The 13,786-nt window shown below is 38.2% G+C and overlaps 1 protein-coding gene across 4 annotated transcripts in view; it reads right to left on the bottom strand.

Annotated features, from left to right (window-relative positions):
• The window catches only part of LOC139735521 (lissencephaly-1 homolog), a 55,640-nt gene that overhangs the window by 23,836 nt on the left and 18,018 nt on the right, over window positions 1-13,786 (bottom strand). For all 4 annotated transcript variants that reach the window (XM_071646278.1, XM_071646279.1, XM_071646280.1 and 1 more), the window contains exons 3-4: window positions 6,906-6,984; window positions 313-597 (exon numbers count right to left, since the gene is read on the bottom strand). In XM_071646278.1, coding sequence (XP_071502379.1) covers window positions 313-597; window positions 6,906-6,984 — 364 coding nt within the window. The remainder of the gene's footprint in view (window positions 1-312; window positions 598-6,905; window positions 6,985-13,786) is intronic.

Genomic DNA, 13,786 nt, shown 5'->3' with positions numbered 1-13,786 from the left:
AACACGCGCTCTGGCGGAGGGCACAGCCAGGTAATTGTGACCTTTGACCGTGCAAGGAATTGTGGCCCGAGCCTGGCGCTGCTATCGTTCATAAACTCTTCAATCGGCACCAGGCCCGAGCCTGGCCCATGCCTGGTGCTAACTTTATCAGCGCCAAAATAGCCTGCCCCTGGCGCGGGCCACTTAGGCCTGACCCATTCATAAACTCAAAATTTTACGACTTAGCTCGGGCCTGGCCTGAGCCAGAGGAGTTCTGAAAAGGGTATAGGACATCGTCAAACTTGCTGGCCCCGAAATAAGGTGCAGACTCACTTTGATGGAGGCATCTTCTGAGGATGACACCATGACGTTGTAGACTGGATGAAATATAACTCTCGTGATAGGACTGCGATGGCCGCTCAGACAGTACTTCTCGGGCGGTCTGGGTATCCATTCGGTGGGCGATCGCCTGTCACGGTTCGGACCTCCTCCAGTGGTGAACTCTCTCTCTGCCTCGTTTAGTTTTGTTTCTAAGTCCATTACTTTCTTTTGTAATCTTATCACTGATGTCCATTTCTTCTCCAGCAGACCATTGTACTTGCGTTCCACTTCCTCCGGCTAGGTGATAAAAGAAAACAAGATAACAAATAGAAAAATACAAAAATGATAATGTCACTCATGAAAAAATTCTAGAAAGAAACATACATGTACCACCATTATATTACACATAAATTTAGGGTACCACTATAAATCCACATGCTTACTTGCCTGAGACAACTAAACTTTACCATTGGGCAAATGAAATTAATGGGAATTGTCTGTCAAATGCATGGAACACCTGCCCAAGTGCCCATTCACTCGTACAATATAACAGGCAGTAGACAAAGATATTTTGGGGTCACAAACAGATTGTGCTAGTCATTTCATATATTGAACCTATAGATACATACGCTGTAGCTACAAAATGTATGTATAAATGTGTGTCCTGCCACAGGAAATGAGATTTTTTTTCCAGAGCATCTTACACTGTATATTTCTTTCTCAATTTCAGCAATAAGGTTGCAGCATAACTCCCTGTTTGCTACTGACAAGTCAATTTAATTCAATTCATTCACCAATTAATACACAAAGATACAGAATTACTGTATAAAACAAAGAAAGAAGAGTAACGTGATGGCTGGAACCCCATGAGAAGCAGTGTGTATAATAAGGGCCCAGTACACATTTACTGGTGTGGTATAGTTGTAGAAGGGGGGAAACAACTGATTGAAGTTATGTTATGGTATTACTAATTTCCTTCTCTGTCAAAAGTCAGTATGTGGACAATCACACTCCAAATCAAGGCACTAGATATTTAATAATGCAGCACAATTTTTACCATTATGTGGTCAAATAGAGAGCAAACCTGAAACCAATTACTTATTCTTTCTCATCTGAAAACGTTAAAAACTACCAAACATTTCTGGTTACTATTACTGATGGGACAATTAGTTATTCAGTGATTACTGCACACTTTTACCCAGGGCTTCATTCTGATCACGGAAATGTCTATTAGAAAATTACTTTCATATGCATATGTACATCTCTTGCAGTCATTCAATTTTATGTAGTGCAAACATCCATAAACATTACACTCATAAACATAACACTGTGTGAATTTCACTTTTGATAGAGCTCTACTTTGTTTTCTTTTCTGTAGACTGTATTTTTAAGATGGTGTGTCCCTATTTCAGTTTTACAGTGCTCACAAAATTGGATTTTATCTTAAATAACATTGCACATTAACAACCTTAAGTGTTGTCATCAGAAAATGACAGAAATGTTTGTTTATGATCAACTTGTGGATAATATAATCACTCAAAGTACAAAAAGCATAAAACCACATGGAATGTTTTCATTTTGGTCCACTTTTTGAAACATGCTCTTTGGGTTCCATGTGTCAGTGGGGATGAATTTAGTGAAATCTGGAAAGAGCCTACGAGAGCCAGCGAACACATGTCTCTTTAATAAACATCACTTGAAATTGAATAGATTACGCTCTACCATGCATAACTAACATAAACGTGAGACAAGTTATTAGAAAGTGTTGGACATTGTTTCTTAATATGCATCTCATTGCATGCCCCTTTTCTGTACACTGCTCTAGGGAGTAGGAAAATATGCAGAGAGGAGGGCAATAAATGAGGTGTTGAGAGACCAGTGAAGAGCCATACACATGTTCTCCGGCTGCATCCATGGATGATGGCGGTGGGTGATGGGGGGAGCGGGGTTATTTACCCATCAAATCAGACTGCAGGTTCCACGTCATCCCTCTCAAGTGATCTCTGCATACCACACACATTCATACACACACACACACATACACATACATTGTAGACACACAAGGAGACACACATGCATAAAGCACATCATTCACAGGATCCCTCGCACTCCAGAGCATGCTTGGTTAGAAATTCACAGTACAGAAAGAGGGTACCACTACACACGCCTTGCTTTATAGCACACTGCACACTTTAATTTACCCGATATCTATTATGTCTTTCTTACAGATAGTAACAATCCTCTGCATGCATCGTATCTATGCAAATTAATATGCAGATAATCTTCTTCATTCCTATCTTGAAGATTAGAAACTATCAAGTATGACACACAAATTTACGTTATCATAGCATCTCACTGAAGAATATAGCATAAAGGGGACAACATTCTATAAATGTCATTTTAGCATCTTGAGCTTGCCTGGGAGAGAGATGTCATCTCCCCCCCCCCCCTTTTCCATCTAAATATAGAAACTGCACATAATGATCACTCTTTACACGCTTTAATGGTGATTAGTTTCTCACTTTGTTCCATAAGGACACATAGTGAAATAAAATGTTCACTCTTTACATGCCTTAAAAAGGGATGGTACAGTATTGGTGGAGATGAGAATTGGGCTTTTAACTTTCTGCGAGATACCAAGAAAACACTTATGATATAGCACAGAGCATACCATTTTAAGAGGAATTCAAAGTTTATTTGATAAAAATCGGGTTTGGAATGACTGAAACATCCAAAAACAAAGTAAAACAAAGCGATGGTAATAAAGTGTGGGTCCCACACTTTATTAGAATCACCCTTTTTTGGATATCTCAGCCATTTCAAAACCAATTTTCATCCAATAAATGTTGAATTCCTCATAGAATTACATGCTCTTTCATATTTCATAAGAGGTACAGTATCTCATTACAAATCTCACCAAAAAATGTTAGAAACATGAAATTAGGTCTCAACCAAAACTGTACGATCCCTTTAATGGTGATTACTCCTGCTGGATGTGCGTAATACATTGTCCAATAAAAGCCAACAAATGAATTAGTGTACATGTATGTAGTACACATAGTTCACTGTAATACAGCTTATTACCTCAAATAAAAATTTCTCCAAAGTTATTCTCAGTCTCACACATGTAACACATGCGTTCAGAAAAATCTAGGCATCAATGAAAATTATTAAAGCTGTGTATTGACGGATTTAACAATATTATATGCATTATGAGCCACTAAAGATGTCATATTTCCTCTTCCTGAAAATGACACTCATTTGAATAATGCTGTTTTTGGGACAGCGCAATAATTTTATAATACACACAAAAAAATACTAAGTGGGCAGAATAAAGGGAAAAGCTCTTAAATGTATTTTATATAGTGTAGATTTCAAAGCTCAAGAAAAACAGGGGTTTTCAACATCTCCTTAAATGTTTGTCCTTCACCACTGTTTCAGGTTGGACCTTTGTCAGACAGTTGTCAGTATGCTCAGACAGTTTTTGTGTGTGCTCATTAGAATTGAATCAATTGTATGCCCTGTAGATTGCACATACGATTTTAAAATCCCATTACAGGACATTATTGGGTATTACAGAGCATTACAGGGCACAGATTGAGTAGATTTTACAACTGCTTTTCATGCTTTCATTTACACATGACCTCTGTTAGCCATAGCATGAATAATACCCATTATGTGAGAGCTGACTTTCAATGCAACCAAAGTCTTAGCAGTGGTACTAACAAACTACACAACTAACATGCATGACTACTTCCTCATTGTTGTACAGGATACAAGAAGTCAAGAATTCTTTTACACAAACAAAATCAACTGTTCCTGCCATATGCGGGTTATTTCTTTCTCTAAGCTTTCTTGGGAAGACCTCTTGTCTTCTCCATGAAACTACAACTTCCTGGCTACCGCCTGATTAAAGGCACTTATCCTTTTCATCCCCTGCAGGGCCCCTGTAAAACTGACTAACCTCCAGTATATTTGTTGCTAAGACTCTTCTTACCCAATGTCTGAATAATTTACTGACACCATACCCTTCCCAGTACAAATACTCCACAGGCTAAAATCAAATCTCCCATTTCTTTCATGGGTAATTTACACACACATCCCCATGAAGCCTATCTTAATTTGTATTAATGTTCAAAACTGAAGTGTATGTTTTTTACAACAACATATTCCACTGGCAAGCAAAATATATGCAGGAGGCAGAACTGTTGAACAGAATAAGGAATCGGGTTACCATCATACATGAACCTCGCATTTTGCTCCCACAGCACTGGGCCATATGGCAGCTCAGTACAGTGTGCATCATTCCTAGCACACATGACAGAGTGCAACACCTACACAATATCCACTGACACACACTGGCAAAAACAGACACACCACACACTCGCTCCCACATACACACAATTTCTGGGGAAATGCATGTAATCTTCATTGCAAATGCTGTGAGAGGCGAGAGCGCATGCATGCTTTTTCCTCCACACTGCACAAAGGTGCTAGCTATATAGACAATGTGGTGATGATCACATTATTTCTCTACGAGTATATTTAGTTTTAATTGAAGTTTTGTAAGCAGTAATGTGACTTGTACGACTGTATGCAAATTCTAAAACAACAAGCACTAATCACAAAGGGTCTGATCCAAAAACAGTGCTCACTTGGACTAAATTTTCACATCAAAAGATCCGATCCCAGCACAAAGATGAACCACATCAAATTATGTGTTTTCATCCCTGTTCAATGATGCATAAAATTAACTCACTCTTGTAGGTTCATTGACATTGTACCAATTGTGTAACACAATGATATGCATGATTGTTATGATTAATACAGTGTATGTATGGTTGGTTGTCAACTGTTCAAGGGGGAGGGGATGGGAAAGAGGGGGTTGGCATCTTGAAAGAGCTTTAATACCCATATGTTGATAGGGAATTTAGTATTGATTTTTGTTTTATAACTTTTCTCTGTAGCCTCATTGACATCAATAGCTTTGACAGGAAGCATGCACTGGAAAAAAATGTAAAGCCGGAAATTTTCGCCTGCATTAAATTTTTGCAAATATCATGAGGAGCCAAGATTTGCAAAATTACAATGCATGCGAAAGTTCTTGTTTACACTATGCATTGAATTACAGTGGCAATTTGCAAATATTTCACGCTGCTAAAAAGACCATCTGCTCCAAATCGCGAAAAATTTCATGCCACAAATACTTTTGGTTTTACAGTACAAAAATATGCTTCTATATTTTTGTGAGCATAATGTTTCGCGAATTGAGACTTGTCAGACAAGTTAGGAAGTGGTTTCATTTGCAATGGAGAAGCACAGCAAGTGACAGAATGAGAAATAAGTATTATTCCTCGCAGGACAAACTTTACACTGTTTCACATGTGTACCAAGAGTGCGTAATTTGAATCATGATTCTAATTTAACACATCGATGGAATCATGATTCAAATGATGAGTTTTGGCCGTTTGTATATAAACTGAAAGAGTGAAGGATAATTCCAGTTGTAATTCTAATCATGATTCAAATGACGGTCTGACTGTGTTTTCCAATCACAATTTTCCAGAATTACAGAATAATCGTGCAGTTGGTTTGACCTCCAAGTTGTGTTTTGGGGAGCTGAGTATATGGTGGTGACCTTTCAACTATTTTCGCAGAAAAACCGCGCTCCTCAAACAATCGCAGTGCAGCCAAAGTGCATGCTAATTGCAACTTTAAAGGACAAGTTCACCTTCACAGACATGTGGGTTGAGTGAATGCAGCAATATTAGTACAACACATCAGTGAGAGTTTGAGCAAAATCGGACAATCCGTTCAAAAGTTATTAATTTTTGAGGTTTCTGCTCAGTCACGGCTGGATGAAAAGACTACTATAGCTTGTGATGTCACATGAGTACAACAATATAAAGAAAGAATAAAGAAAATTCAATATATTTCTATTTTTCTCCCATAACAAAAGAACACTCGACTTCTCTCTTTCAGAAGGCAGGGGGAATAATATTACCCTTAACATACGTCAGTAGCAAGTCGAAGAACTGTGCACTTTATTCAAAAAGTAAAGTTTTGTGAAATTCTCTTTTTATTTTCCTTATAAAGTTGTACGCATGTGACATCATACACTGTAGTAGTCTTCTAATCCAGCAGTGACTGCACAGATACTTAAAATATTCGTAACTTTTGAACGGATTGTCCAATTTTCCTCAAACTTTCACTGATGTGTTCTACTAATATTGCTGCATTCTCTCAATCCTTATGTATATGAAGGTGGACTTGTCCTTTAATACCGCTCAATAGTGACTGATGGATACTTTGAAAAGAAGCCACACATCCTCTCCTCGCTGTGAAATTCAAAACCACAGAATCCGCACAGCCTTCCTCAGTCATACACGTATGTACGAATGATAATTATAACTGTAATTGTAACTCAGCATTGCAATTACATTTCTTGACCCGTGTGAAAACGGCCTTTATAGTGATTTCCAACCTCAGTTGAAGACGATTTGATTGCAGAGTATTTGGTAACTGGTGGCAATTTTATCAGTAGACACGTGAAAAAATCATGAAAATGAAAACATAGCAAAATATACCACGCTCACAGTACTTACCATTTCTGCCTCCTTCTGGAATTCTGTGAGAGTCTTTTCATATCCATTGGAACGAAGGTAATCTGAAATTGCTTTATTCCTGTAAGACAAATGAAAGAGAAAATACATGAGGGTTATTAGTCATAGAGCTAATGGTGTTTTTCAAAGAATTAAGAACAAAAGAAATACATCTGCGTAAAATTCGGTGGAATCAATCAATAACCGGGCAAGTCCAAGCTATTTTGCACCAGTAACGCGTGGGACATCACAAGAAGATTTAGCCCTATATTGCACTGTTAAGATTGAAACTTCATATGTTGGGTTGCTTTTGATAGCTACGTAGTAGGTATCTTCGTTCAAAACAATAGAAATAATGAGAATCACGCGTTCAGTATTTAATTTATGCAAATTTATTCTCCAGTAACGCCTGGGACCACAAAAATTGTCCTTATTTTCTTCGTTTACTTTTATCTCAATTATTGTGAAAATACTTGGTATACTATAAAATCATTACAAACATCTTTTTCTACAACAATAACTGTACCTGAAACAAAACATTTCAGAAAAAATCATGAAACTGTTTTCTCTCAAGGTCAATTATAGAAAGATAGGTATAGTAACGCGTGGGACAAGTAACGCGTGGGACATTTTTGTCACTATGAATATTGTGATGTGAATTGCACATTTGCTCAGAGAAACTTTAATATGGGGTACTAATTATCTAAATAGATGTATTTCTAATAAATTCTTGCAAATTCAAATGATTTAGACCCACCAGAACAATAGATATAATATAAAATATGAAATACCTGTGTTATCCTTTATTTTTTGACATTTGACTTTAAATGTGACCTTGAATATAGCATGTAATGATCTTTTGTGAATTATTTATCCAAAGTGGAACTTTTCACCAAATTTCAAGTCAGAATTCAGAAAATTACAAAAAATCCCTCAATAATGTACACATTTCCCATAGAAGACTAAGATTTAGCACACTTCCATTGACTTGTACACAAATCGTCCCACGCGTTACTAAATTTAATTGAAAATTGCAAGAATGAGATTTATCAGACTAACTTTTTATCTCTTGGATATGATTAGGTCCATTGTGAATTTGGTCTTTTGAAAGTTTCAAGTCAATTAAATCATTAACTTTTATGCAAATGAGAAAAAAATGACCTAAAAAAGTAATGCGTGGGACATGCTAATTTTGGCCCATCCCTCATTTGCATATTTAATCAGTTGAGAAACTGAAAATCACAGTCATGATAACTTGTTAGTCAGACTTAAGGTCACCATACTTATTTTCATAAAAACTTGTAAAAATTAAGAGATATATTTTAAAATGCAGAATTTTTGAATGTCCCACGTGTTACTCTAAATTTTAATTTATGCAGATTAATTAATTTATTGCTGGTTATGTGGAAGGATTTTTACTTTTTCTTTTTGAAATTCATGTATTTTAACTTCTTAGCTTTAAAATGATACCAAGTTTATGTAGATTGACCCATTTTGAATTTTCAGTCTTGTGTGATCAAATAGCTTGGACTTGCCCAACCTCAAGATGTTCTATGGGGACATATATTCTCACACATTATGTACCTCTGCAGAATTGACTGTAATCTTGTACAATGACTTTACATCTGCAAGTTCTCCTGAGAAATATGTGCTAGTCAAACACACCATTACATGTATCCACATCAAAAATATGATTTTACTAAAAATTTTTGCATACAAACCAATGGGAGAATTGTGAGGTACCGTAAAGTTCCGTGTATAAGACGCACTATTTTTTCGTCGTAAAACATTGAAAATCGGGGGTGCGTCGTATACACGGGTACAGTCAAATCACGGAAAAAAATCCGTCATGTACACCCAATTTTATAAGGCCAACTTGGGGCCATGTATGCCCATCGACGTTTGGAAGGTAAGCAATCACTAAAACTTACGGATAAATGAGCGATCTTTCAATCTGGACACACACAAAAGCTGCAAATACGAGATAAACTTACATCGGCCTTGTGCAGTAACGATGTATCAATCTGGCCATAGACAACAGCTGTAACAGCACTGCTGTATGCTACCGATGTCAGTCTACCAAACTACCAACAGCCAACCTAGTAGCTGGAATACGCGATGTACAGGTATCCTTACTAAATTACTGATGCCGTAAAACTTATCAATGTACTAGTATCAATATTGCCATAGACAAAAGCTGTAAAATACGGAGTAGGATCGACACTATGTCACCGTAAATATGAACGATGTGTGAAGCATGCATGCATATCCATGCCGTTCGTTTGCTCTTCATTTCACGAGGCCAGCTAGGATAGCATACAGTGTAGCTACACTGTAGCTAGCTAGCTAGCTAGCAATCCTTTGGCAAAGGCAGCTGAAGGCGACTCGCTCTGCGTGCCCCCGTATAGCGCGTTTACCCCACAAACCTGTTGGCCGGCGAGTGGAGCGAGCCGCCTTTATCCACTCGTTCAGGGATGTGTACTTTTGTCGTTGTTGTTGCTTTATATTCTTCGACAAATTTGCGTACAAATTTGACGCAGAAAATACACACGGCACCAAGGCAAGCCTCGTTAATATTAAGTAACTATTCTTAAGTAGAATAAGAATAGTTACTTAATATTAACGAGGCTTGCCTTGGTGCCGTGTGTATTTTCTGCGTCAAATTTGTACGCTAATTTGTCAAAGAATATAAAGCAACAACAACGACAAAAGTACACATCCCTGAACGGGTGGATAAAGGCGGCTCGCTCCACTCGCCGGCCAACAGGTTTGTGGGGTAAACGCGCTATACGGGGGCACGCAGAGCGAGTCGCCTTGTTTAAAGGCTAAGGCAGCAGCTGCAGAGAGGCTTTTGCAATGGACTCATGTGCACACAGCGATCGGATCTTATCGCGCTTGCCCGTTGCGCGCTGTGTGTGCAAGTCCATTGCTCTCTGTGTGCGTGTGCTGAAATTATAGCGAGCTGCCTTTTGCAAAAGGCTAGCACTGTGCATACAAGCATGGTACAAGAGACACACATGTTACTGGTAATCCATCCGGGCGAAACAACAGTGAGTGTAATTACCGTACGCACCGTACGTCTTGCCGTATGATCCCTCTGCTACACTTGTTGATGTTTTTCTTATTTTTCGTAATGAAACTTCCAGTCTGACATGCATCAATATGCGAGACACCCTCTGCTATGTATGACAGCAAAGATCGTACTGTACACTCATGAGTACGATATGCATGACACATGTACCACGATTGAAAGGCGAAACAATAGCAAGTGAGTACCGAGACAAGTCTTGCATTTTGCGTCTTCCATATTATTTTTGCCGATGTCCGATGAATACCGTTAAAAGAAAGTATGATAGGAAACGAAAAATAGAGCAAATACATGCTGCATTGTAGGGAAATTTTGAGCTGAAATAATATGTATGACACACGCAATATTTGCGTGGAAATTTTCGTTGTTTTTTTTTTTTAATTTTAGGTCCGAAAGTAGGGGTGCGTCTTATACACGGGTGCGTCTTATACACGGAACTTTACGGTATATGTGATGTCATCTTCATCATCACCTAATCATCACCAATTTTGTGTACTACTTGGTGAAAAATATGTGAAACTTAACAATTAAATTTTGATGAAACTTTTTTACATAAATGTTCATCTGGTTTTACTCTTTCAGTTAACTTGAATATGATCTGAAATTTCTGTACTATCTCAATATTTCAGTTGTCTGCAATATGAGTCCTTGTTTTTCTCATTGCTGAAACTTAACAAGACTCACTTGACTCACATCAGGAAGCATTACCTGAGGTTCGTAACACATAGCATTGTGGATGTCATGTTTACTTTTTCTTCACGGACTCCACTGGGAATTAACTGAAAATACAACCCTACATCACGTACAAACACTTGTAGATTGCTCGATATCACAACAAAAGAATTAGACAAGTTATGAACAAACAGACTTAGATACTGACAAATTTTTACGACATAGAGGCACTGCTGCCATTTTTGTTTGTTTCTTCTTATCTTTGTTTTTATATTCATGAGGGTCACAAACCTATACAAACCTATACAATTCTCCCTATTGCACATACATTGTAGCTCTCCGAATCTGAACGCATGTGGTGCTCTGATTTTTTTACCTTTATATCTTGGGATATAAACTTCCGGTTATGAGTGCGCAATGTGTATATGTACGCTTTTATGCACATTGAACACTGAAGTACTAGTTTGTATTGTATTCACAGATCGTATCAAATTCTGTCTTATAATCTCGCAAATAATAGAGCTATCTTTTAATCTGTAACTTTACATTTGATAAACGGGATTCTTCTGCAAAGTGGCCTAAATGCTGGGCTGATGATACCAAATGACGAAATTATGGAAAACATCCATAGATGAAGGATGTGATGTGGGTGAAGTTCCCAACAGACAAAATTCAGTGGAGGGCATGGAAAAATCTGCCTCGCTGGAAAGACCACTTTGACCTGAAGTTAAACTCATGTATTTGTTCGAGACATTTCCAGAAAGGAATGTACAATCAAAGATCCTACACCATCTAGGATCTTTGGTACGATTTTTCAGAACCTCAAAACCGGAAGTATACGTCCCAAAAGCGATCGATCAGATATGGGTATTGCAAGGTGATATCGCTTGATATCGGCTGTATGCGAAAGGGAGAATTGTACATGTTGCTTCTAAGGGAAGAGCAGATAAAGCACATTTTGATTTAAAGCTCCTATTTAACAATGGGGCAGTGATTACGCAAATGTTCAAATTATCTTATATATATTTGATGCACATACAGTATGTACTGTAAGTATAGTTCAATTGTATCACAAAACACCCTACCTTACATGTACAAGAATTATGCAATAAAGCCACAAATTTGAGATATCATTTTTTTTTTCAATAAACCATCACGGTGACAGTTTATTTCAGAAACAGTTTTTAATATTTACAACTATTGTTCACATTTTTCAAACATTTACACAATGTTATTTTACTGATTAAAGATAATAAAAAGTTTTGGTACCTCAAAAGCTTCCCTGAATTTCCTTGTCTTGGTTTGTGTTTCAGGTTAAAGTACGTTGTCTGTGAGAATTACTCGCCCCAAAGTGCTCTCATGTCTTAGTAATCATGCAATAATGGTTTCGTACCAGAGCCGACGCTGTCCAGCGTCGATAAATATTGTACGAAACCACTGACTGCGACCAGCAGCGTGCAGCCCATTGTACACATAGCTAACTGCGACCAGCAGCCCCATACGCATAGCGTTATGGGGCTTCGCATTGTAGCGTTCAGGATCATGACGGAATTAGTATCGCGGGTAAATGTCAACTTAAAATCCAAAAATTTCTTCGATTTGAAGACTTACCAATTAAGTTGAAGTATTGAAAACAGGCTTCGAACAACGTTTGGTTCTGCCAATAGTCCCTTTCTGTTCGAATTGATGACTGAATGTGACTCGCTCGAGAGGACCTTGGGAGAGCTACATACACTGGATACCATGGCCAGCGCATGCGCATGTGCACACAAACATCTTATCCGTTCATGGATTTGAAATTTGTGTGCATGTGATGTGTTCGCACGCACTGGCTGTAGTATTCAGTGTACTGTATGTAGCTCTCCTAAGGTCCTGTCGACTGAGTCACATTCAGTCATCAATTCGAACAGAAAGGGACTATAGGCAGAACCAAACGTTGCCCGAAGCCTGTTTTCAATACTTCAAGTTAATTGGTAAGTCTTCAAATTGAAGAATTTATGGGATTTTAAGTTGACATTTACCCTGCGATACTAAATCTGTCATGATCCTGAATGCTACACTGCGAAGCCCGATTACGCTATGCGTATGGGACTGCTGGTCGCTATGCGTATGGGACTGCTGATCGCAGGTAATTGCATGATTACTAAGACATGAGAGCACTTTGGGGCGAGTAAGTCTCACAGTGTTAGTTATATGAAAGGTACTTTAACCTGAAACACAAACTAAGACAAGGAAATTCAAGGACACTTTTGAGGTACCAAAACTTTTTATTATCTTTAACATATTTCATACACTGTATATTATTTTTGTTCCTAACTCATATTTTAGAACCATTTAAGCTGGAGTTGTTGTTTTTTCTTTCTTTATATGATCTGCAAAAGTTAGCAAGGTGCTTGAAAGTTCGACAGGTACATGTATTCTAATGTAGAGCATGGCCTAAATCACCTTGAAATAACAAGACATCACGGATCACAGAAAAAAAAAGAAAGCTGTATTGTCGCTGATGCATTCAAAAGGGATGGGATTATTTTGGGGTTAGATTCATGATTTAAAATGATATTCATCTGAATGTAACTCAAATTTCCTGACATTGTACAAACACAAATTTAGCTGGTGGGTTCTGCAATTATTTGCTTTTTTGTCACTGCTTTGTCAATCATAGACAGTGATACATATCTCTTTGAAGTCTATCTCAGCTGAGCAGAAGAGACACTCTTGTACTTCTATTTGGGGGGAAATCTAACCTCAGTAACCCTTCCTCTCTGATTCGAGTACCAGAGAACCGTGAACGCTTCCCATATGGGGAGCAAAACGGCATAATACTTTCAGCAGACCTTAACATGGATCCTGTGCTGGAAGATGCATTATCAGCGTCCATGGCTTGATGGAGGAAAATGCGTGGCCTCCCTAACATACATTAGCCCTTATTACTGGTCGCTGGTGAAAAAGGTTCCATTGTACAGATGGTGTCTTACTGCAGATGCGAACACTGTCTGGCATACACTGTAGGTGTATGAAGTGTGTGTGTGTGTAATGGGGGGGGGGGGGGAGGGGGAGGGGTCCGAAACATGCAAAATCCTGTTCGCTGCTCTGTGGAGTTGAACAGTAAATGGCTATATCGTAC

Source organism: Diadema antillarum, unplaced genomic scaffold (assembly GCF_040938485.1).
Source record: "Diadema antillarum isolate AM-2024a unplaced genomic scaffold, OU_Dant_1.0 seq00000583_RagTag, whole genome shotgun sequence".
In the NCBI taxonomy this organism is placed as follows: Eukaryota; Metazoa; Echinodermata; class Echinoidea; order Diadematoida; family Diadematidae; genus Diadema; species Diadema antillarum.
The sequence above is the reverse complement of the archived record's forward strand: the minus strand, read 5'-3'. Positions and strand labels throughout refer to the sequence as shown.